General features: G+C 45.4%; 4 protein-coding genes across 4 annotated transcripts; 2 read left to right on the forward strand and 2 right to left on the reverse strand.

The window, feature by feature from the left end:
* Positions 1–3,742: 3,742 nt before the first annotated feature.
* On the reverse strand, positions 3,743–4,513 carry CCR75_003840 (uncharacterized protein; the record flags this gene model as incomplete). The annotated part of the gene is made up of 1 exon (XM_067961932.1): positions 3,743–4,513. The coding sequence occupies one exon, from the start codon at positions 4,511–4,513 to the stop codon at positions 3,743–3,745; it is 771 nt and encodes a 256-aa protein (XP_067823533.1).
* A 1,649-nt stretch (positions 4,514–6,162) lies between these two features.
* On the reverse strand, positions 6,163–13,353 carry CCR75_003841 (uncharacterized protein; the record flags this gene model as incomplete). Its single annotated transcript, XM_067961933.1, has 1 exon — positions 6,163–13,353. One exon carries the CDS (start codon positions 13,351–13,353, stop codon positions 6,163–6,165), a length of 7,191 nt encoding a protein of 2,396 aa, XP_067823534.1.
* Positions 13,354–15,466: 2,113 nt separating this feature from the next.
* On the forward strand, positions 15,467–17,135 carry CCR75_003842 (uncharacterized protein; the record flags this gene model as incomplete). Its single annotated transcript, XM_067961934.1, has 2 exons — positions 15,467–16,286; positions 16,350–17,135. The coding sequence occupies 2 exons, from the start codon at positions 15,467–15,469 to the stop codon at positions 16,760–16,762; spliced, it is 1,233 nt and encodes a 410-aa protein (XP_067823296.1). The 3' UTR covers positions 16,763–17,135.
* Positions 17,136–17,208: 73 nt separating this feature from the next.
* CCR75_003843 (uncharacterized protein) lies at positions 17,209–23,934 on the forward strand (the record flags this gene model as incomplete). Its single annotated transcript, XM_067961935.1, has 1 exon — positions 17,209–23,934. The coding sequence occupies one exon, from the start codon at positions 17,209–17,211 to the stop codon at positions 23,932–23,934; it is 6,726 nt and encodes a 2,241-aa protein (XP_067823532.1).
* Positions 23,935–24,050: the final 116 nt, after the last annotated feature.

Here is a 24,050-nt window from a genome sequence, read left to right on the forward strand (position 1 = left end):
CGTGCAATAATTGTATTTCGGTTTGCCCCTTCCACCAGCTTTAAAATTTCCTTGTTCACACAAGCAAGCTGTTCTCATGGCGGGCTCATCATTGGCTGCTAAAATTGTTAGTTTCAATCAAACATTCCCTATCAACAAGCCACGTGTCTTTTACGTAGATGAGAGATGGTAAATGATTCAGAAAGCTCGCCTTCATTTTATTCCAAGCCAACTCAAATGCTTTTAAAGTCCTTGAAGCAACAAGTATATTCCCATACGTCCCCGAAAAAGTTAGTCTTGCATTTTGTAGTGATATTCATATTAATGTGCCAAATGCATAGAAGAATCTTCACTTCCGGGAATACCATTTGGGTCGCATTGATCAAGGCCAGGTCACATGGTCCACGATAAATGCGGCTGGTTGTACTTTGTACGTTGATAGTAGTTTTTTAAAAGCAATCCAGAACCCAAATATATGCTCCTTTATACTCAGCAAAAAAAGCAAATGAAGCAAACAGGTTACATCTGTCGGTGCCATGCGAACAATTTGCAAGAAGGTTCATCCGTATCAAAATGAAAACGGTTAAAAGGTAGCAACGAGTGGAATCGAATCCGGCTGAGAGAGGAAGATGTCCGTGAGGAGGCCGTTTTAAATTCGAGCCCGAAAATGATATCCCTTCTCTTCCAACAACTTGAGTAAATGATGCAGTGGGGCCATTCTCCATTTTTTTCTCGTCGTATGAGTGCTTCCAGAAGAAGCGTGGTTGTGTTTAATGGCTACTGCCATCACCGTTCAGACACTGGAATTGTTAAACTTTGCTTTAAGTATGAAGGAACAGTTAACCAACCTTGTTCCGGAATCTCGTATTTGACGTTTTTTATCTGAACGCAGCCACTCACGCGGTACTTCCCAACCACAGTCGCAGCCTATTGAAATCCTGGCGTTGCGTTTTGCGGATGCAGCATCCGCCCTATGCATTGTCAAAAACATAGCCTTCTCCAGCAGCAATTGTTCTGACTTTCTCCAAAAATGCCTCTTGCGTAAGGAACTAAAGGAAATTGCAGAAACGATTAACATGACTTTGTAAGTGCTTTGCTTTGGCTTGCAAATGTCTACTGTTATCGATGCGCCTGTCGCTAGACACACCGTCATCCTCGTTGGAGGGATGTCGCGCTCAACATATTTGAGCCTACGACCCTCTAGCGACTGGCGACGAATAAAGATATTCGACGCTCCACAGTCCACTATGACAAATCATTTGTCACATTTAATTTCAAGGTGATGAAGACACATAATGATTGTGTATCTGGATAAACTTTAGTCAAGAGATTCGCAAATTCTCTTGAGGTTGCTGGATCAGTAGGGCGTTGCACCCTTACTAACCTCGACCGTTTTTTGGCGGTCCGCCTCGCTGTTGCGATTTCGCAACAACGTCAAATTCATGACCGTTGCCCTTTTTAGCATTCTGTCCATGATCCGTTTAGTACCACCCCCCTCTCGGTACTGGGCGTGGAGCACTACACTCATGAGCGTAGTGTCCCAATTTTTGACAGCGAATGCATTTCTGCAATCGCTTGGTGTTCGAAAAGCGAGGTTTCTCGCTTCCGACATAAGAGAGGTCCATAGGTTCTGGACCTCTCATTTCGGGTCGTCTTGAATGACGATATGGTGAATGATAACGACCTAGCTGGAGACTGTCTCAGGCTAAAGTCCTCCTGTTCTGGAACGGATATTGCTTCTTCAAGCGTATCCAGTTCCAAGCGGAGCAGGTGGATCTTTACGGAACCATCCGTAAGACCTTGCATGAATGCCGTAATCAGCGTGTGCTCATGAACTGGGATGTTTGTGATACAACTCGCTAAGATTTGTATGTGCTGGGCATAAGCGTGAACATCACGCTTGCCTTGCTTGAATTTCAGAAGCTCTGAACGAGCTCTGAACTCACTCTAGGCGGTTCAAACGTCTGTTTGAGCCGGGCTTTAAAAGCCTCTAGCGACCAAAGACATATAAATCGCGCAACTTTAGGCCTAGTGCCTAAGTTTTGGCACGACCTGCCAAATTTTACTGAGCAAATGCGACTTGCATTTGCTCTTCGACGATGTGACGAGCTCTTATGACATCGTCCAACTCGACAAACCATCTTACGAGGGAGTCTTCTTTGACTCCCCTATACTTAGAGATCTCAATCTTTAAGGTTTCCGGACGACGCGTGTGCGTCATCCCATGTACAGGGATTCTCTACATGCTCTAACCTCAACACTTCTACCTGTTGAGAGCCTTGCTGATTAAGCAAGGCTACCTTCTCCTTCGCCTCGTCAAGTTCATGTTGTAAGAACTTGGCGAAGGCTGAATGAAGGGCATCTCTGTCCAAACTGTACAGCATGGCCAAGATGACATCGTTCCCTACGGTCGAACTCATTCGTTCGAGCGCACTCCATTCTATGTCACTTAGAAAGGAGTAGCTATCCCGCGAAACGTGATGCGTGTTTCCATTATCATCTAACATGTCCATGTTGGATAATGGAATTGTTGTCGTTGGACGGACTACAAAGTGCTTATAGGTGTAACGGGGAACTGCCGACTTGTAATGCTTCACTACAAGTCCACTACGAACAGCCTCAGTGCGAGTGGTGCATCACGTTACTTCACGTACACTAGTACGTGCAGAGACAGACTCTCTTTAGAACACTCGTTTAAAGAGGGTTAATTAAAAACTGTATTAATATAATTAAGTTCTTCTGTTATATCTACTTAATACTAACTTAATTATATACTAGATACAAAAAGTCTTATCTGTCTTTCTCTTTGCGCGCGTCCAGCGATGACTGGACCGCGGAGAAAGTAGATATAATGGTCTATATCTACCAATGGAAAAGCTTTTAGAATATTACCATGTAAAGTGATATTCTCCAAATATTATCCTCCTTTTAGATAATATTTTAATTAACAACCTTTAATTGTTAATTTCATGTAACGATACACCCCGTTACACGCATTGCATAGTTAGATAATAATTTATCAAAGCCCGTAGATAGTAGATCGCTGTAAAATAACTTAACATTTTTACTCACATTCTATTCTAAAGCCTTGGAATTCAATTTTAGTAGCTAAGACTTCTTAGCTACATAGAACTCTCTCTGCACGTTGTGTACGTGAAGTAGTCGAGGCACTGTAATCAGTGTATGGGGTCCCATCCTGGCGCAGTGGTCATCGACTCAAAGTTCACGTATTGAAACCCCGCTACAACCAATAACAGCAAATGCAGCATACTTTCCGATACCCCTGTGACCTCGAGTATCGTTAAGCACAGAGAAGCCCTAGGGCAAAAAAGTCAGGATTAAAAAAACTGAAAGAAAAATCAGATTAAAAAGGACGAGTTGTAGAATATCTTAGCCAAAGCCGAGTAGGTATAGGTTGTGTTGACGATAAATATACGACCGACTTTCAACTGTTATCAGTGTAGACTGACTAGTACCTTCAGCATGCTGTTAAATGCAAAAACCTACGATCTGGCTGGCTTCTCCAGGCGGCATTGCCTTTGAATTAGTTTAGTAATTCGCAAACTTTATATGCAACACATCGATAATCAATTCTTACATTACGTGATAGGCTACTACTACATTAGAATACCGACAATTTCGAGAAAATTCGTAATTAGCTCTGTATGATATTTGCTCTAATCTTTAAGTTTTAGCGCTTATAAGAAAATCATTTATGATATAACTCACTTTATTGACTATATGCAAGAAACTGCACGACAATTTATGTATTGGATTCCAGTGCCAGCGGGTACGCCGCCACAATCTGGGCCTTAAAATGCTTATCGCTAAATGGAACAATAGCATCATAAAAGTTGGCGTCATTGTTCAGCGCTTTACGAGCGGCAGGTGTCAGTTGCTCCCACAAGATCAAGTCCTGATACTGACCATCGTGACCCGTGAGCTTTAAGTAGGAAGCGCGCATGCCGAATTCGTAATATTCAAAACGAAGAGACGTATTAGACGCGACAATGCTTGAAGCTGACACTTGGATTCTAGCAAAGTTATTTGGATACAATTCAGTTTTCGTGTTGTACAAATCAAGAGACTTGGACATGGAGACGCCGACAATTTTACGTGTCTTTTCGCTGGGATCTTTGATCCAGACAACGACACTTTTCCAGTCGTGGCGTTTCGTGGGAAAGCCGAGCCAGAAGCGTTTGGGGAAGTACCAACTGTACATGATGGCATACAGATTTTGATACCACATCGCCCGACCATAGACTTGAGAGCCCTTTTCCGCAAACTTGCAATCCTCGTTCCCATTGGACGCTTTAAGACCGCCACTGACTGTTCCAGAAGCATCGACAGCAGGATAGGGGACACACACGACCCTTGACGTGAACAATTGGGGCTTAAACTTGAGAGCGACTTCTTCAGAGGCTTTCGTTGGCTTCGGCTGCGGAAAGGGACGGATCTCGTCATGTGGACTGCTTGCCGATGTGCAAGCGACTAGCACCGCGTAAATCGCCGTCGCAAAAGCTCGTTTAATCATGAAGGAAGAGATAGTTTTAAAATGACAGGGAGCTAAGCGCTTACAATGGGATTGGAAGAAGCGGATTGGCTAAGAGCTACTGGTTCAGACGGGTGTACCGTACCTATACATTTTGCTTTGCTCGGCTCAAAAGCAGGATAAATCTTAGATCTTACGAAAAAAAACAACGACTTATAATGATGCGTAAGCTAAAGAGCCGTCTTAGCACCTTGACGCGCACAAGAGAGCTATTTGATTTTTCATTCTTGATGCAAATTACGAGTCAGGTTCGCCTATCCTGCTGATCGTGGAGCTCGAGAGCCGGTTCGGTTTCTAGACTTTATTTAAGTATGTCTATATTTAATAGCATTTTAATGTAGTATATTACAAATTCCGGCGGCGATAGCATTAGGTATCTCACATTTAAGAGCTCAAAAGTATGCAGTTCTTCAGTAAAAGACTGTTGTCAGTAACCCACCCTATAATACATTGCTATCGTGCTGTAGATAATTACTTTGCTCACGTCTAAGACATTGTCTCACTGATGCCATCGCCTCCTTTCAGATACACCACGTATACTATCGTTTCAAGATGTTGGCGGCTTACTGCCTTGTATAATCACAAACGATTAATTCCATAAATACTACAATATCCTTTAATCAGGCACAAGCTGCTACCACCACTGTATGTCGTGCACTGTTTTTTGGTCGTCCACCTACTTGGCGAGAAGTCATCTTTATTATGCTTCTGTTGCGAACTGAGCTATCGCGGTAAGAAATTATGAAGACAGTCCTTCTTACGAATAGGCTTCTCAATATATGCAATATTTTTTGTTAAGTAGCAAGATGCCTTTTTAACAAAAACATTACAAACAGAAGCCAGCAATAGTTGCATGCGGTCATGGTGGGTACAAAAAAAGAGTACTTAGATTCGCCTATTTGATGGTAAGCATGCACATCCCCAAAGTTGCTAGAAGCAAAGTATAATGTATTAGCACCGAATGTGTGGCTATAGTGATTCCCTAATGTAATTTAGGGGGAGGTGATGTTCCATAGGCCAAAAGGACAATCTATAGACGATTCCAGAGGAATTATCGTTTATTTTTGGATGCAATGGAATGACCCATTTAGTAAAAATATTGTATAAATGTCATTACCGAGTATCACCGAAGACGCAGACCGATAGATTTAATGAATATAAATAAAAGACAAACGATCTTGTAGTGCGATTTCATGGAATGCTGACAATTCCAGACGCGCCAACATAAATTAATTCTGCTTTTTTTACTATAGCGGGTACTTTTCCTTTTCTTTTTACTTGTAATACCTTACCAAAGATATTGATTGAAGAAAAAAGTCAATACATCATTTAAATTGATAGATCCATACGCTTGATTTTAATAAAATGCAGCGCCGCCATTCAAATCCTCAGCTTGCGCCATCAAAGTCCATCTTACAATGAATTCGTTTTAAAATTATTGAATAAATCCGTTCGGTTGTTGTAGAATGACTTCAGACCAGTTCTTAAGCTCCAATTCGCCTCATTAGAAAGGAGTGGAGTACAGAGAGCTCACGAACCGTTATCGTGCCTTTTATAACAGCTTTCCAACAAAAAATCTTCTAAAGCAAAGGTTCATATCTCTCGAAAATCCCATTCCAAGCGCACAAGTCTTACATCTGTAGTGGTAATACAGCTTCGCGACCAAGACGCTGTACTGCTTCCTTCAGCTGCTCAAAGTGATGTTGTTGTGCAATGCGTTTGAGGAGCCGCAGTGTTTCTAAAAACGACTCACGCACTCCCGGCATCAAAGCATACGTGCCAGAGCATGGGCAATACTCGCGCATCTTGTGCTCCGCTGGCAAGTGACACTTGATGCAGTATAAATCCTGCAGCTGATACGCAACCGATTGTGCTTGAATTAATTCCACAAGTCGCATCTCGAACGCCGCCACATTGTACAACGCAAAACAGCGAGGGCAATGCCATGCCTTCGCAATTGCGACCTTTATCTCTTCGTCGTCGTGTTCGTTCGAGCTGGATACCGTCGATTTTCGAAAAAGCTGAGGATCTCGACACAGATCAACCGAGTGGCAGAGATTGCAATTTAAACAAATGACGTCTTGCACTGTAAACGATAACGATGGGTTTCGAAACTGCGCCGCGTCGCTAAATTCGCTCGTATGCAGTACTTTTAGCATCATTCGTCGCATCTTGCCAACTTGGATCTCGACACTTGGCTCGAGTTCAAACACAGCAGTCACGAACTTTACAAGCTCCAGCGCCGGGGATTCCATGGCAAGGTGCGAGCCCACAAAGATAGGAAAGCTGTCTTGATTCATCTGGTGTCGCAATATCTCGGGCAAAAGACGTAGTAATTTGTCCGAGAAATACGACGCAACGAGCTTTTGAGAATATCTGGCTAGTGGACTCGAATGCATTGCGTCCTTTTCGAAAAAATCGTCATCGTCTTTTATCTCATCAGTGTCCTTCCTTGCAATCTTTTGACGCTCGGAATGCGAAAATTCCGCTCGTCGACGAATAAATTGACCCACTAAAATCAAAAAGTAGTCGTCCACTCCTCGAGGCAAGTAGTTGGCCATATTCCAATGGGCTACAATGTTTAAAGGCTTGCTCTCGTGCTCGTGATCCTCACAATCGCTCTTGTCTTTGTTGTCGTGTGGTCCAATGTTTTGTAACAAAACGCAGCCATAATTTTCCGCATCGAGGAACAAAAGGTTCGATACGCACTTGGTTGGAGTAAAAGTAAGCACCTGAAAGAGCTCGTTCGACAACACTGTCTGCAAGATAAAGTTCATGTACGCGTTCGCGTCATGCAACGACTCTTTCTTCGTGCAGACAATCAATTTACTAAAGTCGGCATACACAATTTGGGCACCCAGGCGTCGAAACTCGGCCAGAAGCTGTAAGAATAGCTTCTCCATGAGACGCTTGACCATTGCGTAGAGCGCTGGGTCGAAACATAACGAATCGGGGGAAGAGACCCATCGATAGAAATGCTGCAGCAAGTGATCTGCAAACTTGTTTTGACTTGCCAAGAAATCTTTAAATAGCGTCGTGACCATAATACGCAACAAACGAAACGCTTCGTGACAACTTTCTTCCGCATCGCCCTCGGCGATTGCCATGGCAGGAGCAGTTCCGGTGTCTTCGGCTTGGTTAAAGTCAAGCTCCATTTGATGTGCTCCTCCAATGCCTTCAATGCTGTGGATCTGAGAGGCCACGAGTATTGCGTTCACGGCAAGACCATCGAGCTCGAGCTCCACGCACACCTCCACGAACGAACCTTTGTCGCAGACGACCACAGACGTGTCCACACGATGTTGAGAGACAGCGTCACTTGTCGTCTGGTGGGCTGCTCCTAAGAGCGATTGGCTGAAAAGTTGTTGAAACTGCTGCTCCTGTTCCTTCCCTCCAAGATCTGGTAGGGATGTCGGGGAGTGCCACCATAAATGTTTGTGCTTGGTCAAAATACGCGAGTACAAGGTATCCAAGATTGCAATAGAATGGTCACCTGTAAAGTTTCCTACAGGCAAGTGGGCGTAGCGAGCACAGTCGACTACGTCGGCATAGTAAGAAATCATCTCAAACCAACGCAAGAGCATCTTTTCTCCCATGAGCTTACGCCATGTGAGCGCAGGAAAGAGCGTATCTTCGGTATTCCATGGAAGCATGGCAATAGGAAAGCTATGAAGGCCTTGTATCTTTTCACGAAGGCGGTTACTGGACGGAATACTCGTCTGTGCCACGACAATGGTTGGCTTTGGTACCAGTTGTTTATTAGATGCTAGCCGAGCAAGCGTCGCATTGACACCCGAGAAGGCTTCTTGCGCTGTCTTGACAACGTGAGTCGTGAAAGAACAGCTCTGAATTGAAGCAGGTAGCCCTTCGGCTTGTGCTTCGACAAGAATCTGTTGAAAACTTTGAGATAATTCCGTGTTTCGAGACTTGACGTTCGAGACAGGATCGACATACCAAACATGGGCATCCCCTTCGCTCAGTGTCTGTCGCTCATTGTCATTCCCTTCATCTTGTTCCTTTAGCACGACCAGTCCAAGTATTGCGCGCTTATGTTGCTGTGCGAAATACAGCAGTACTCTTCGGAGTAATGAGGTCGACAAGGGTGCACTCGTCGCATTGACACGTTGAACAGGCTGAAGGTCCATTAGATAAGGTACCTGTGCGGTCGATTGGAGCTGTAGATCACTGAGCTCGTATTCTTGCTTGATGGTTGAAACATGTGGATTCACCACCTTCGCCACGCACCCGAGAGCACATACGGCCCGCGTAAGAGCAGACACATGGAGTTCGTACACACCCTTGACATGAGGGTCGCTTAAAATCTGATGAATCTCCTTGTGAAATTGCTGATACTGTCCTTCACTTAGGATCACTTCAAGCAATTGCTGTGGTTTAGACGACACGTGAGGCACAATCCGAGACACACGTCGAGAGCCTCGCACTAGTGAAAGAAAGTGTGCATGGTCGGTTTCGTCGCAATCAATGTAAAAGATTCGTGGAAGTTTCAACGTAATACGCTGGAGCATTTGAGAGTGTGCAGTCAGCACCCAACAAGTAAACAGTCCTCCTAATTCTTGCTGAATCTCCACAATTTGCCAGTATTCACGCTGTAATGCACTTCCTGCATCAAACACAAAGTTTTCCATGCCAACCCCATTACCTTTTGACGCTGATGCACTTGACGTGCCATTTTGAAAGCGCTTCGCACTTCCGTGAGCACTATTGGCCATACCAAATCCTCCGACCCCATTATAACTGCGCATTCGTTCTTCTCGCTCACGTCGCCGCTTACGAAGCATGAATTTCCACATTTTCTTGCGATTCTTTAGCCACTCGGCAAATGGCACCTCTCCAAGCTTTACTTTGCTCACGCAAAGGTTATCGGCATCATCACTGTCTTCAACGTCTTCTACTACACTGCTGCACTTATTTCTCTTCCTTTTCACGTGAGGCTTTTTAAAACATGCAGGTTGTTTTCCTATTGTGAAATCCTCCATATCAATCAATTGCGCCACATAATCCTCATTCTCAGACCCTTTTGTAATAGCCGAGAAAAATTGTTTCATGTGGCCTTGTTGATGTTTGGCGTTCTTCTCACGAACTTGCTTTCGCATCCAGTCAGGAAGCGCAATACGAGGTACTGGATTGCGTACATTCTGAAAAGCAGCTGGAAGCGATATGATTTTTTGAACCGTGGAAGCGAAACGCGTGCGATAGTAATCCCAGTCAAGAATTGATCGAATGTCAAAGTCTTGAAGGTGAGGATCTCTTAACCACTTTTTTAAAAAGTGCTTCATAACGGCATCTTCTGTGGCAAAGATGGCTGTGGGTATTGCTCGCTCTGTCACTTTTTCACCGTACGGACGTGCAGCAATAATCATCTTGCACGTCAATCCCTTATCCTTAATCATATCTTCACCTAAAAATTCGCCTAGACGTTTGGCAGTAGTAATTGACGTCGATTTCTGGCCTTCGTATTCCGCCAATTTACCCGACATACTTTTATTTTCTGTAATTAACGCCATTAATTCATCGGTATCCATGGATTTACCTCGGGTATCAATCACATCAAGCCATCGATTCGCACATTTTGCAACGGAGGCATAGCATTCCTCCAAATTTGCGCCATCAAGAAAGCACTCAAACACTTGCGACTGAAAAGCCTTGATTAACTGCAACTCACCACGTCGTTTCAGCTCGAAACCCTTGAGCTCAGCCAAGGAGTGATCAAAATTAAACACGGCATACCGCTTTTTTAATAACCTTCCTTCTTCTGTCGAGGCTGGAAGAACCATAGCTTTATATGGACCATCAACTTCAAATAAGATGGAGCATTCGCTGTGCGTCGTGTACTTTCCAGAAATCGCGTCTAATTCGTGATACTGCTGATTTGTAAATTTCGTATTGACATCGGCATTGAGCATCACACATGGATACGATATCGTTTTTGTGCTGCCATTGATGAGCTTAAAGGAGAAATTTTCAGGAAATGATTTCGGTAAGATTGCCCAAATACCATCGGTATCTAACTCTAACGGCCGTCCAATTTGCTCAACCAACTTCCTAGCACCCGTAATGATGCTTGAGCCTGTATGTGTCACAATACCAGCCATCTCCATCGAATGCCAGCGAGCCCCCTTGCGCATCACATAGCCATAGAACGAATTCAGGATACACTTGTGAGCGAGCTGGAGGGAATCATACACAAGACATTTATTTTGCGCATCAATCTTTGCCAAAAGATCATTTGCTTCTGCAGCTTGTGTCACTTTCTTTTTCCAACCTTTTGTAAGTCCCTTGTACTCGTAACGGCGATCACGAAAAGCGCGCACGGTATTCACGTAAAAGGGGTTTTCGCGCATGCAAACTGTAGCAGATCGTTTTTGCTCCTCAGTGACCTTAGTTTTCTTGTAAACGCTGGAACAGTACGACTTGAAGCGCTGTTTCAGCAGCAATTCTTGTTTCTCACTTGCAAGTTGAGCAAAAGGGACAATAGTAGATTGAGGATTTCGACTAAATCCTTGACCTGCATTTTCGCCCGTTAAACCCCCTCCTTTATATTCCATAGGAAAATTTTCGTATTCAATCTGAGTCTTTATCGAGTAGTACTCAGGTCGTGTGGCAGGGTAGAAGTCGCCACGCCATACCCACTCCATTTCACGCTGGCAAGCCGCTTCTTTATCCTTAATTGCTGCCCGGCCACACTCGGTATTGAATGTGCAAGCAGCACAATCAGCTTCATTCACAATAGCGCACGGCTGCAATCGATTCGTTAAAATAATGTTTGGATACATCGCAGCGACATCTAAGTGATATATCAATGGCTGCTCCTTGCGATTTGGTCGATCACGAAGAGCAGCAAGACGATCAGCAATTGTTTTCTTCACTTCCTCATAATTGGTAACTTGTTCAACTGGAACATTCATTTCAACCTCTAATGAAAATTGTAGATCACGGTCAATGTGATCAATCAATTGCTGGAATGCGCTAGGTTCGAGCTGAAAGTCGTACAAGAAATCAGCACGAAAGACTCCCGACTCGAGACACTCGACGTGACCACCCACATAAGTCTCATTTTCAATCAAATGGCCCTTGTAAAATACCTCGTCACGACCAGAACTCTCTTTGTTTGGACAAATAATGTTGCCGTTAAAAGCTTCCACCATCAACAGAGCTTCACAAAGTGTCCCCGATCCTTTTCGAAGCACATCTTCCGATCCCAGCGGAATGATTGTACACAGCGAAAATACAAATAAATGAACGTATTTGTCGTATAAATAAAACGTGGCAACAGCGTCCGATACGGAGTACGACGCCATCTTCATTGGTTCGTCACGAGCAAGCGCAAGCATATGTTCCGCATCCACTTCGACCGGATCGTATCCCAACTTGTACTTTGTGACAGCTTTCAAGCCCTGGCTTCCTTGTGGCAAATACGAGTCACGTTTGACCCAACAGAATGCGTCCATGTGCACACTACAGCGTCCACGATATTCGCCACTGCGTTCATCGAGAGAAATACCTAGTTCGTATGCCATATTGATACCATGAACCTGAGCGCGTGCATCAATGAATGGCCAGTCAAAAAAGTCGCCATTATACGTCACAAAAATATGGGGCTTCTCTTCAATCACGTGTTCAAAGAATCGCTTCAGTAGTTTCTCTTCGTTGGGCTCATTAAATAATATAAATGGGCCTGGATACTCTGCTTTGGGTGTATACTCAAAATCGTGAATCTCTTCCGACACGAATTCACGATTGACAATCAAATACCCTTGTCGATCAATCATATAGGAAATCATATAGATCTGATCAACTTGAGCATCTGGAAACTTGAGCGGAGCCTTGGTACACTCAATATCAAAGGCACAGACGACTGGTTCAGCTTTATCGACCATATCCGTCAGTCTTATGACATCCGACGGCGAGTACGGGGCCGTGGGATTATAAGTGATGCGATACCATGCACCTACTCGAACGTTTAGATCAATGGCGACACGCATGGGGTACGGAACGTCATACTCTCGTAATTCTATTAAGAAGCTCTCATTCTCATCTGGACCGTAGCCACTTCCTCCAGCTGCTTTAAAGACAAGATCGTCTTCGGTCACTTGTTCACGCGCTTGTCCTTGCATGTCGTAAGCCTGTCGTGTCTGTAATCGCTCCTGGTTTCTAGCCACTAAGGGCGTTAATTCTCTCTTGACGACCATCAAATCCGAGACTGTGGCAAAACTGAGTTTAACATACAAAGCCTTCTTGCCATTGAGATGGTCGGCTTTGTCTAAATCCTCTCGAAAAACGCGCTCTGCTTTTGCCACGAGACCTTCAAATTGTCGCAGGCAATAGGCAAGAACCTCCTGAGATCGATTGACTTCAGGACGCACGTAAAAGTAAGGCTGATAGATAATGCGTGTCTTGAAAGCCTTGCCGTCTTGCTCTAAAAAATACAGTTCAAGGCCACTGACTTCGTTCTTGCCCTCAATTGGGTCCGCCATCGTACAGCTGCGCTGGTTTAGTAACCAGCCAAGCTTTGCAGGACTTTCTCCGTCCATTGTAGTATCCCATTGCTGCTCTTTTCGAGCCTCTTCTTCTTGCTCCAGCAATTCAGGAAGGAGAGTAAACCCAAATTTCTTGTCCAACTCGTCGCCTTTCTTGAGCGAATACAGCTTGGCTTCCGTCATGCCGCGGCCCCGTCGATTGCGATGCGCATTGGCGCGCGCACCTTGAGAGCTGCGTGCCCACGCTGAGCCCCCACCGCGACTGTATGGATTGCGACTAGTGCTTTTTCCGCCATACTGTGACTTGCCGCGCTTTCCAGGCATCCAGAGTTGATGTTTTTGAGTTATTGTAAGAGTGAAGGTCACTGGAAGTGTTGGAACACAATTTTTTTTAAATTTAATGACACGCTTGAATGTGGGTCATTTTTTAGCTGCGTGGGCGTAGAGAAAAGGCATCGTCTAGGTGGTGACAAGGCAAGCCACTATGCGAGATCCAAGCAATTATCTAATGCCTGTCTATAAGAGACAGTGCGAAAGTCCTAGAGCGACTGGGGAGTCGATCGTAGAGGATCTCACTGTGCGCAACCAATCCGGGGAGTCTTTGAAGACAAAATCTTCATATAAGGATTTAATAGATTTTTAAGGATGTTTTCCCTAAATCAATACCGTGCGAGTTGCCTAAGGATAAAGGCACTCGACACGAGATCGACCTAATTCCAGATTCGAAATACAGTGTCATAAAGCAATGGTCATTGCCTCGTGAACAAGTACTAGCGATCGACAAATTCTTTGGCGATCGCTCAGCAGCGAGCCATGTGAGGGAGTCAACTTCCTCCCATAGACAGGAGGATGGCGAATTGTGCATGCATTCAATAAATTGAACGCTGCAACGGTACCGGCTCAAACACCGATACCACGAAAAGACGTTATCATTGATAGTATGTCAAAGAGTACTATCTTTTTGTCAATGGATCTGATGGATGGATTCAATCAGATCCTTATGCGTGAACAGGATATCCCGTTCACAGGAGTAAGCACCCCAAGCGGAATGCTATGGGAGTGTAGATTTAGCGCCTCGTTATGCACCGCCTAATCGTGTCTTGTCACGATTGACTTGGTTGATTTTACTAAAATCAGCCAATCAACAGAATTATTGTCTTGTTGCCTCGTCATTACCAAACTTGGTTTAATTGGAACTATTAAGTCATAATTAAGGATAATAATTTTGTACTTCTCGATTAATTTCCTCTTTTAGGAAATAATATTTATGTATCGGAGCACCACGTTACAGCTCATGGATAAACGCAGCTCTGGGGATGCTTGTGGAAGATCCTAAAGAGAATCTATTTATCCGGCAGTGGCAACTGCAGTGGCAATCTATTGAGATATCAAAGGCAAGTGCGTCGTAAAGTAAAAATGCTAGGCAGTGGCGACATGATGAATAGATGCAAGCTTCTAGATCCCAAAACGATGCCGAAGAAGAATGCCACCTTGCTTTAGGCAAATTTAGTGTGTGGCTACGACGAGTTGGTGACGCCTCGCACAAAACATAGATTGCATGATTAAGGATGAACCTATTGTTGAAATACGCACAAATAAGGTGCATAGGACTACGTTACAAGTTACGCGCAGAGAAGGTGCGTAAAGCGACTTATCAAGACACAAACAAAGAAGGTACAGTGAGCGCAAATTAAGGGCTCATTACTCACCTAGGTTTCTCTGTCGCATGCTCTATATCGTGTCAGATACTAATTAACTCCTATAACGTGATTTAGGACAGGCTAATTAGTGATGCACAAGCAGGACTAAGATAATACATATTAGTTTCCCATTTGCTGCTTCGTCAATAAGCTTCCTATTTCACACCAATTTAACACCTATTAGCGGCGCAAAAATTTTGAGGAATGAGTGTGCGAAGCTTGTGCCACAGCTATACAATCATTCATTCCCCATCCCGCCCACGACACGCCCATGTACATGCTGGTACCGACATCGGTGACTCTTGCGGTATTTGATTGCCGTTGACGTTAAGGACTTCATTTCGTGATACAGAACTTTGTTCAAATCAACTAATATTTTTGTTTTTTTAAGTTAAATGTGTAATTGATTTCTGATTTATAAAAAACTCTTTTTCATAAAAACTATATAAAACTCAGAGGTTATGTCTTTGCTACATGTAATTGGCCCGAGTCAATAAAAAATATTCCGAAATAATATATAAATAACTATTGATTTTTAAACAAGTTGTTTTTAGTATTGCCTTTTCTCAGTGCGGTATCACCATTCTGCATTGAAGGTAGCAAACGTGTCTCTCAACATCAGTCTTGTTAAATTTTGACCTGTGACACACTAATATGATGCGTCATTTATGTAGAATACATCAGCTCGTATTCTTTCGTAAAACGGTTTAATAAATTGAAAAAACGCCGCACGTACCATGTCGTTCAGCAGCTTTTACTCGGTTGTTAACGCCATCAAGGACAAATCGGTAAAAGCTATTAATACGTTAAGCTCTGATTTGGAGGACTTTAAGAGTGTTGTACGAGAGGATGTGGCGGAACTTACCGATACGGTGCGTCAGAATATGCAGGAAGGCCGACTTAGCATTGAACGCCGCGACGACAACGAATCAAACCAAGACAAGGAATTGGATACAGCTGATGATGGTTCTATCGACCCTTCTTCCGAGGATACGGACGAGGATCCACTGACGTTACTTCGAAACTCTCTCTTTTCGTTCGACGTCACCAGCTCCCTTCATTCTGTGAGCAACTCCGTTCAGGATTCACTGACTTCCGTGCAAGGATCATGGAGCTCTGTTGGCAGCAAACTGACGTCGATAAATGTCAGCTCGAGTCTTGGATCGCTCGAAGCGATGGGCTCCAAACTACTGAACTCCGCCGACGAGTTCCTGGGCACGCTAGCTGGCGAGACTGTTTATAATGAAGACGACGATATCAGCGAATACGAGCTCAATGCCAGACGATCTCGTCTGTTGGCATTACAGGAAGACTCAAGGACCTACATTGACTCGCCGCTGGAAGTTGCGACGTTTGAAAAGTGGAAATTCGCGACGCAAACCGAGGAGCTCGTAGAGATACAGACTGAAATTTTGGAGAATTATCCCACGGTGGGAGTCAAGTTATTAGAGCTGGTGCCATCTGTAGTGGAAGCTGACGTGTTTTGGATGCACTATATTTACAAAGCCTCATTGTTGGCGGCACACGAGCAGCGTGGTGCTGACTTGCTTGAGCATGGTACTTATCTGTAGTAGCACTTGTCGTACGACACGATGACTGAGTTTCTGTTGTGTTTTTCAGTTTTAAATCATGACGAGAAAGAAAGTCGACGGGATGTGGCCTCACCTAAAGCCCAAGACGATGAGGGTCCGTCGATTTTTCCAGATGAAGAATGTAAAGAGACGGATGTAAAAGTTCCCGTGTCGTGTGCTGGGTTGACGTCATCCAGCGATGGCGAAGGCTGGATTGAGCTGGACGAGCGGAAAGAGTCGCCGGCGAGTTTAAAGGAGCCAATAAGTGCTTTGACTGACTTGAAAGTCGTCGAGCGTGACGAAGCGGTGGATGAAGTTTCGTTGGATTGGGGTGACGATGTCGATTTAATTGTGCCAGAAATACAAACGAATGTCCTTTGGGAGGAACATAGTAACGAGATCACAACCGCAACTCACGAGGATTCTAGCAAACGAGGGGAAGACTGGGGTGAATGGGATTAAGACAAGTAGATGAGTGTACATTGAATGATACATTTTGTATTTAGTGTTTATTTCGAGGCAAAACGAGTTTGCTTAAGTACCATTATAGGATTTAATGAGTATGCCATTTCGACGCAAACAGCCAGCAATGCGTCGCAGTCGTTTAGTGGCATCACGTAAAGCCATGCCTCCGTTATAAATGCAAAAGGGACTTGTCGAATTAGAATCTCAGACTTACGAGCTTTGCCTCGTTACGATCATCTTGCTTTGCATGTGTTTCGCAAGGCTTTGAATAACTAGAAGGAGGTGCTCGCGCGCCGGTATTAGTCGACGCTGATTCTCGACTTGAGCTGCTTGTTATTAAAAAACAAAAGAACCTTCGCTTTTTTCAAAATTCGTAAACTCAATTTTAAAAATTTATTGCCCTTAACTTCCAGTCCGCTTTGGTGTTGTAGGCATCAGCGGCCATGGCGAACGCGCGACTCAAGCAGGCGCGACGCCGCGGATCGTCTCGACTAATAAATGCTGCACAATCTGCAGACAACACTGAACAGCAGACGCCGTCCGCTTCACCGAGTGCTCAAAGCGCTCAACCGCCTCAGAATGAACCGCTTACGCTTGCGCAAAAGGAGCGTGCGGCACTTGAAGCTGCACTTGTTGCTCGAAAACAAGCACTCGAAAGCCAAATTAAAGCATTCACACTAGGAAAGACACTACAGAAAGAGTTGGAGCCTGATTGTGATGCCACGGGTCGACGGTTGACTCGTTGCCATCGTGATTTTGTGCTGCAAGAGATGGAATGGATGGCTGCTGACTTTGCTCAAGAGCGCAAGTGGCGCATTCGAAATGCCAAGATGCTAAGCCAAACGCTTGCCTCACATTTGGCGCGTCAAGAGCAGCGATTGGCGCGGCAAGAGCGAAGCAATGAGACCCGACGACGTCGTGTCGCGGCCCGCGTCGGTCGCGATGTGAAAAAGTTTTGGACCAAGATTGACAAGATCATTGCCTTTAAAGTCAAGCTCGAATCGGATGAAGTTCGACAACGACAAATGCAGCGCCATCTCAAGCAATTGATCGAGCAAACAGCTACGTACGCTGCGGCCTTGGCTACTAGTTTTCAAGACTTTCATGAAAAGCAAGAAACGAGCGACTTTTTGAGACAAACAAAGCCATTGGTTAATACGAATGCAACTAGTGACGATAGTAGTGACGATGGAGTGTATGAAGTGACGGATGAAGAGGAGGATGATGAGACAACGATTGAGGAAGAAGAAGAAGAGTACGGCGTGGTTTCGAAAAGCGCTGCGGAAGCGGAAGTAGCATCGTTACAAGCGGATAATGAGCTATCGATTGATGCCTTACGTGCTAAATACGCGTTCACTGAAGACCACGAGGACGAGGACGAGGTGGTGGAACGCGTAAAGACGTCCCGACGTTCTCGTGGTACAAATCGACGGCTCCATGAACGGACAAATCGGTATAAACGACCGTATTTACTGACGTCACGACTGGAGCTCCGGGAATATCAAGAAGCGGGCGTGACGTGGTTATTAAGTATGTGGGAACGACGCATTAATGGCATATTAGCCGATGAAATGGGACTGGGCAAGACCATCCAAACCATTTGTTTATTGGCGCATCTGGCGTGTGTAAAAGGATTATGGGGTCCTCACTTAATTGTGGTTCCTACGAGTTGTTTGGTGAATTGGGAAATGGAGTTTAAACGGTGGTGTCCAGCGTTTAAAGTGTTGACGTACTTTGGATCAGCGAAACGACGTAAAGAATTACGGCATGGATGGTCTCGACAGAATGCGTTTCAAGTGTGTATAACGAGCTATCAGCTCGTCGTGCAAGATGCTCATTGTTTTAAACGGAAGAAATGGTACTATTTAATATTGGACGAAGCGCATAATATCAAGAATTGGAAGAGCTTACGGTGGCAAACACTACTGACGTTTAGCTCCCAACGGCGGTTGTTATTGACAGGAACGCCCTTGCAAAATCATGTCTTGGAACTCTGGGCATTAATGCATTTTTTAATGCCCCACGTATTTGCATCACGTAAAGAATTTAGCTATTGGTTTCAAAATCCATTGGCATTGGTGGTAGAAAAAAATGGCGCAGATCCCGCCATGGCAGCAGAGGAAGCGAAGACGGACTTGGTGATTCAATTGCATGGTATTATCCGTCCATTTGTGCTACGACGGCTCAAGAAGGACGTTGCGAAACAATTGCCAGGCAAGTTTGAACACGTAATTACGTGTCAATTGTCCAAGCGACAGCGTGTTTTATACGAGGACTTTATATCGCGAAGCACAACGCGTCGTGCTATGTATGGGCGTGGAAAAGGCCGAGGCGCGAATTTTATGAGTATGATGAATGTGCTGATGCAACTTCGTAAGGTCTGCAATCATCCGGATTTGTTTGAACCGCGGCCTATTGCTTCGCCATTAGACATGCCGAATTTAAACATAACGATACCATCTCGATGTGGCTTTTTGCTTGATGAGATCGTTAATGAACGCCCACGTGTTGCATTGTGGACAGGATCTAACTTGCCTGGATTAGAGTTCTTGCGTACAGACAAGTGGATTGCGAAAAGACGACGAGCATTATTCTTTTATGATGTCAATGTCCCGCTTCCAGCTGATGCTGTGGCAGCAGTGCCACCTGCGTACGAGGGAAAGAAGGACCTTGTGTGGCGAATACTAAAGTTGACAGCAATGCGAAAGGAGTACTGGGAACAAAAGCGTGCACAGCTCTTAAAGCGTTTAAAGCTACAAACCGAATTGTGTCTGGATGAACCAGTGTATGGCGAGGCGCTGATGCGAGCTTGTACCATGCCAATCTTTATCTCGTCTGCCATGGAGATTCATCGCCATCGCGTGCGACCCTTTCTCGACGCACGAGAGCCGACCCAAGCACTCCAAGCCATGGTGCGTAATCCAGAAGAGCGACTTCTGTCGCTTCAGCCTCTCGTCAATAAATCGATTTGCTATGTCCCCAAGGCTCGTGCAAAACCTGCTCGTGTATTGTATCAAGGTGGCGGCTTTGCACGCGAAGATATGGTTACATTATCTCGCAAAGCACGGGCCGAAGAACTTGATGTAAGATATATGCAGCCCATAGCGAGTCGGATCTTGAGCCCGTACTATGACTCGTTCAAGCGTACACAGCTATTCTTTCCAGACAAGGCGCTGGTTCAGTTTGATTGTGGCAAATTACAACAGTTGGCCAAGCTCTTGCGCACATTAAAGCGTGGAAGCCATCGATGCCTCATCTTTACGCAAATGAGCTCGATGCTAAATATTCTGGAAGTTTTTTTGAATTTACACGGTCATACGTACTTTCGTTTAGACGGCGCGACAAAAGTCGAGAAGCGTCAGATGCTCATGGAACGCTTTAATCGGGACGAAAAGATCTTTTGCTTTATTTTAAGTACACGAAGTGGTGGCTTGGGGATTAATCTCACGGGTGCCGATGCAGTGATTTTTTATGATTCCGATTGGAATCCTGCCATGGATGCCCAGGCTCAGGACCGAGCGCACCGTATTGGCCAAACACGAGATGTTCACATCTATCGGCTCGTTAGTGAACATACTGTCGAGGAAAATATCTTGCAAAAGGCGCAACAGAAGCGTCAATTGGATTTTCTAGTAATGTCCGAGGGTCAATTTACGACGGATTTCTTCTCAAAAGCTAGTTTACGGGAGCTAATGGTTGGCAGTAGCACGACTGATAACGCATTGGATGCGTCCGAGGTCGAGTCGTACGAGAGTGCCTCGGATGGCGACGATGAGCAGGAATTGTCGCTTGATGCAGTTGAAAGCGCCATGGCACAGCTGGAAGATGAAGACGATGTCGTGGCAATGAAAGGAGCACGAGCTGAAGTGGTGCAGGAGCGGAATGAATTTGACGACGAGGGAGGTAGTGGCAGTCTAGCTGCTGCGTCTAGAGGAGGAAGTCGCTTTGAAGTTGGATCAAAACCGTCGACACCTTCGTCAGTTAGATCGAATAGCACTGCTGGTAGTGAAAGAGGCGAGGACGAAGACGATCATTTTGAAATTGTAGAGAAGGAGTCGAACGAAACTGGTCGAGGTCTGCTTGGACAAAGACGAACAGGTCGACAGGACCACGAAATGTTTGATGACTCTGAGCACGGCGAAAGCATGGATGAAGCTGAAGAAGAGGAGAAAAAAACCAAGTCGAGAGAAAAACGACCGCGCTGTTTGTCAAAGGATTTTATTAACAAACCCAAGCGTGTGAAGCTTGTCGATCTAGACAACAAATATGAAGAAAAAAGCCGCGAGCAGGCGCGTGATGCTGCTGAAGAACAGAAGCTGCAAGCGTGGAAAGCTTCGGTGCAGTCGCTTCAAGGGTTTGAAGATTCGTTAAACCCTGTTGATCGTTACGCGCTCCACTTTCGTGAAGATGTGGATCCCTTGTATGCCTACACGCCAGCTCAACAAGCAGCTGCGCTTGCTGAGGGCGAGCTCATTTCATCAACGCTGCTACAAGATATTGCACAGATTGAAGCTGAAAAACGAGAGGAAGAAGCACGTTTGATTGCCGCAGGAGAGCTTGTGGTAGGACACATGGACGAGACTAGCCCCGAGTTGATTGCAGAACGATATAACGAGGTCTACCGTCGTGAGCGAGCGCATGTGCTCTTTGAAGGTCGCAAACGTCGGCTAACAGGAGCAGCGTGGTCTCTCATGAAATGTGTCAACACAGGGCAACCGTTTTACTATAATCGAGACACACGGGAAGCAACGTGGGAATGTCCTCCTGTGTGGGTCGCGAATGAGCAGCTCAAGAGTGCACTTGAGCGTGGATTTGAAGGCTTGCCACCACCAGCACTACACCGCGTTTTGTCCATGTTAACCTCTCATCCAGAACGCTATCGTGCTCAAATGGTCTGTCGAAGCTGGCACACGGCGGCACAGCAATTATCGTTATTTATGAAGGTATCTCCAAGTGATTTTGAGGCAGGCACGAAGGTGTCACTAGCTCACTTTCTCGCCAACGTCGCACCTGGAAACACGGTTTTGTTTCAAACAGGAGTGTACGAACTCAATGAAGTGGTCGAGATCACGCACTCGGTGCGATTCCTTGCCGTTCCGGACGCACACGTCGAGTTTCAAATGCATTCAAGTCGTGCTCATCTTCGTTGGAGTGCTCGAGGGGGCGTCGTTCGTGGATTTTACTTTACTCGCACGAAAAGTGTACTGGATCGCACTGCGTGGGAGATTGAGCCAAGTAGTAAAGCAACGACAGCAACGCTTCGACAGAGGAAACGTGTCTTGCGAAAGCACGACAAAAAGCTAGGGAACTGGCAGCATTTATTAAGTGTCGTAGGTGACGGACAATTGCGAGTTGAATGCTGTGAGTTTGATGGGAACGGACTTGGTAACGCGTGCGTGTGTGTGTGGGGCCGTGGAGACATGAAAAAGAAGAGAAAGCGTCGGAAATCCCACCAAAGGCTCACGTCAAAGCCTCGTTCTCAAGTTATTGATGGGCTTGCAGCATCTATACCACGTGTGTCGAGCAGCTCCCATGCGCTATCTCTTGCCGTTCCTGTCGTGTCGACTTCACCCACGGTATCGACCTTGATAAATACGTCCACGTCGACTGTAGCACCGACTGCCGACGCTTTGGATCTCTCGTCGATGCGACCAATGCTTTCTGTTCCAGTCAGTACGATCACGAGGCTCTCGGCAGTGTCAACGCCAGTGCAAAGTGTGCCACGAACTACGCTTTCAATGTCGAAAGCGCTAGCTTTACCACGTGAGACGTCGGCTTCTTTACCGCGACCACAAGAGACAATGCTTCCTGCGGCGGATACGTTGTTAACACTTGTGAATTGTCGCATTCGAGGCGCTGGTAGCTCCGGGGTTTTGCTTGTACGTGGATCGTTGGTGATGGCGTATAATACGGTGGAGAAAAATCATCACTCGGGGGTGACAATCTTGGGTGGCCATGCACTCTTGCGACGCAATAAGATTCAGCGAAACGGACGTTTTGGTTTGCGATTCTTGTATCATGCAGGAAACGTGATCGTTGAAGACAATATGGTAGCAGAGAACGCATGTGGGAATATGGATGTCGACACTTCGGGTCGGCGTTTTATTGTGCGTCTAAACGACATGGACAAGAGCAAGAAAATGGCCGAGTCGTTGCCCCATTTGCATGGCACATTGCGACTCAAGACATTTCGTGTAGTCGAGACGGAAATCCCACATTCGATGTCGATTCCAACGCCATCCATAACTAGCGTCGCGAATGCTACAAGTGCGTACTGGAAGCAACAATTAACTGGATGTGGCGTTTCGACCTCGACGTCCGCTCTTACGTCGACAAGACCGGGTGTCGTGTCGAATCATATGGTACGCACAGGAATTCCCATGAATTTGATGCAGCCTGGTATGTTTCCGCAAGGATTCAATGCACTGCATGTTTCTCACTTGCCAGCAATGGCGTTTGCGTCACTCCAAGCAAAAGCTACGGTACCCTCCATGACGTTAAATCGAAGTGACTTACTACCAACGACAAGAGCCCCTGGAATTGGCACTAGGAATCCATCGGTTACTATGCCTGGTACGACAATGGCGACTATAGGGAATACCTCGAGCAGCATGACTTTGAGCGGGTCTCTCAAGAAGCCACGAAAGCGACGACCGAAGACCCAGGAAGTGGTGAAAGGAGGATATGAAATCACGTTGCGTGATACGTGTGAAAAGCCCGTTGAAAAAGTAGTGAAACCACGCCGTATAAAGGAGATTTCGACGCCCGTCTCCAAGTCGGAAGAGCTACTACAAACGACAGAGGCTCTTCGTCTTCCATTCCCTCGTGGCTCCACGGCAGCAAATGTGGCCGCAGCTATGAATGCCATTATGACCAACACAACCAAGTTGGCATCGTTTCCTTCAGTGACGAAGCCCACGACACAGATTGGAGGGGGTACGGTTGCTATAAGCAATTCCAACAAAGCATTAAGCGCTTTATCTTCTAGTGTGTCAATGCCCTCAACAGCTTCGAGCGTGTCCATTTCGACAGTGGCGTCTACGAAAGTAATTCAAGAGAAATCTGGTGGTGAGTCGTCTTTTGCATCTACGATTTTGAAGGAAGTTGCTGAAACGAAAGAAAAAAGTGAAAACCAGAGGTTACCAATTTTTAGCCTGTCGAAGGACTAGCTAAGAATAAACGACGGATTTTTTAACAATAGGAAGGGATTTATTTTTCATCTAACAAGTACACGAGAAAAAAGAAAGTGGATTGGCAATAAAAACTCAACTTGTAGACGCAGTGA

This window comes from Bremia lactucae, linkage group LG13 (genome assembly GCF_004359215.1).
Source record: "Bremia lactucae strain SF5 linkage group LG13, whole genome shotgun sequence".
NCBI classification, from domain to species: Eukaryota; Oomycota; class Peronosporomycetes; order Peronosporales; family Peronosporaceae; genus Bremia; species Bremia lactucae.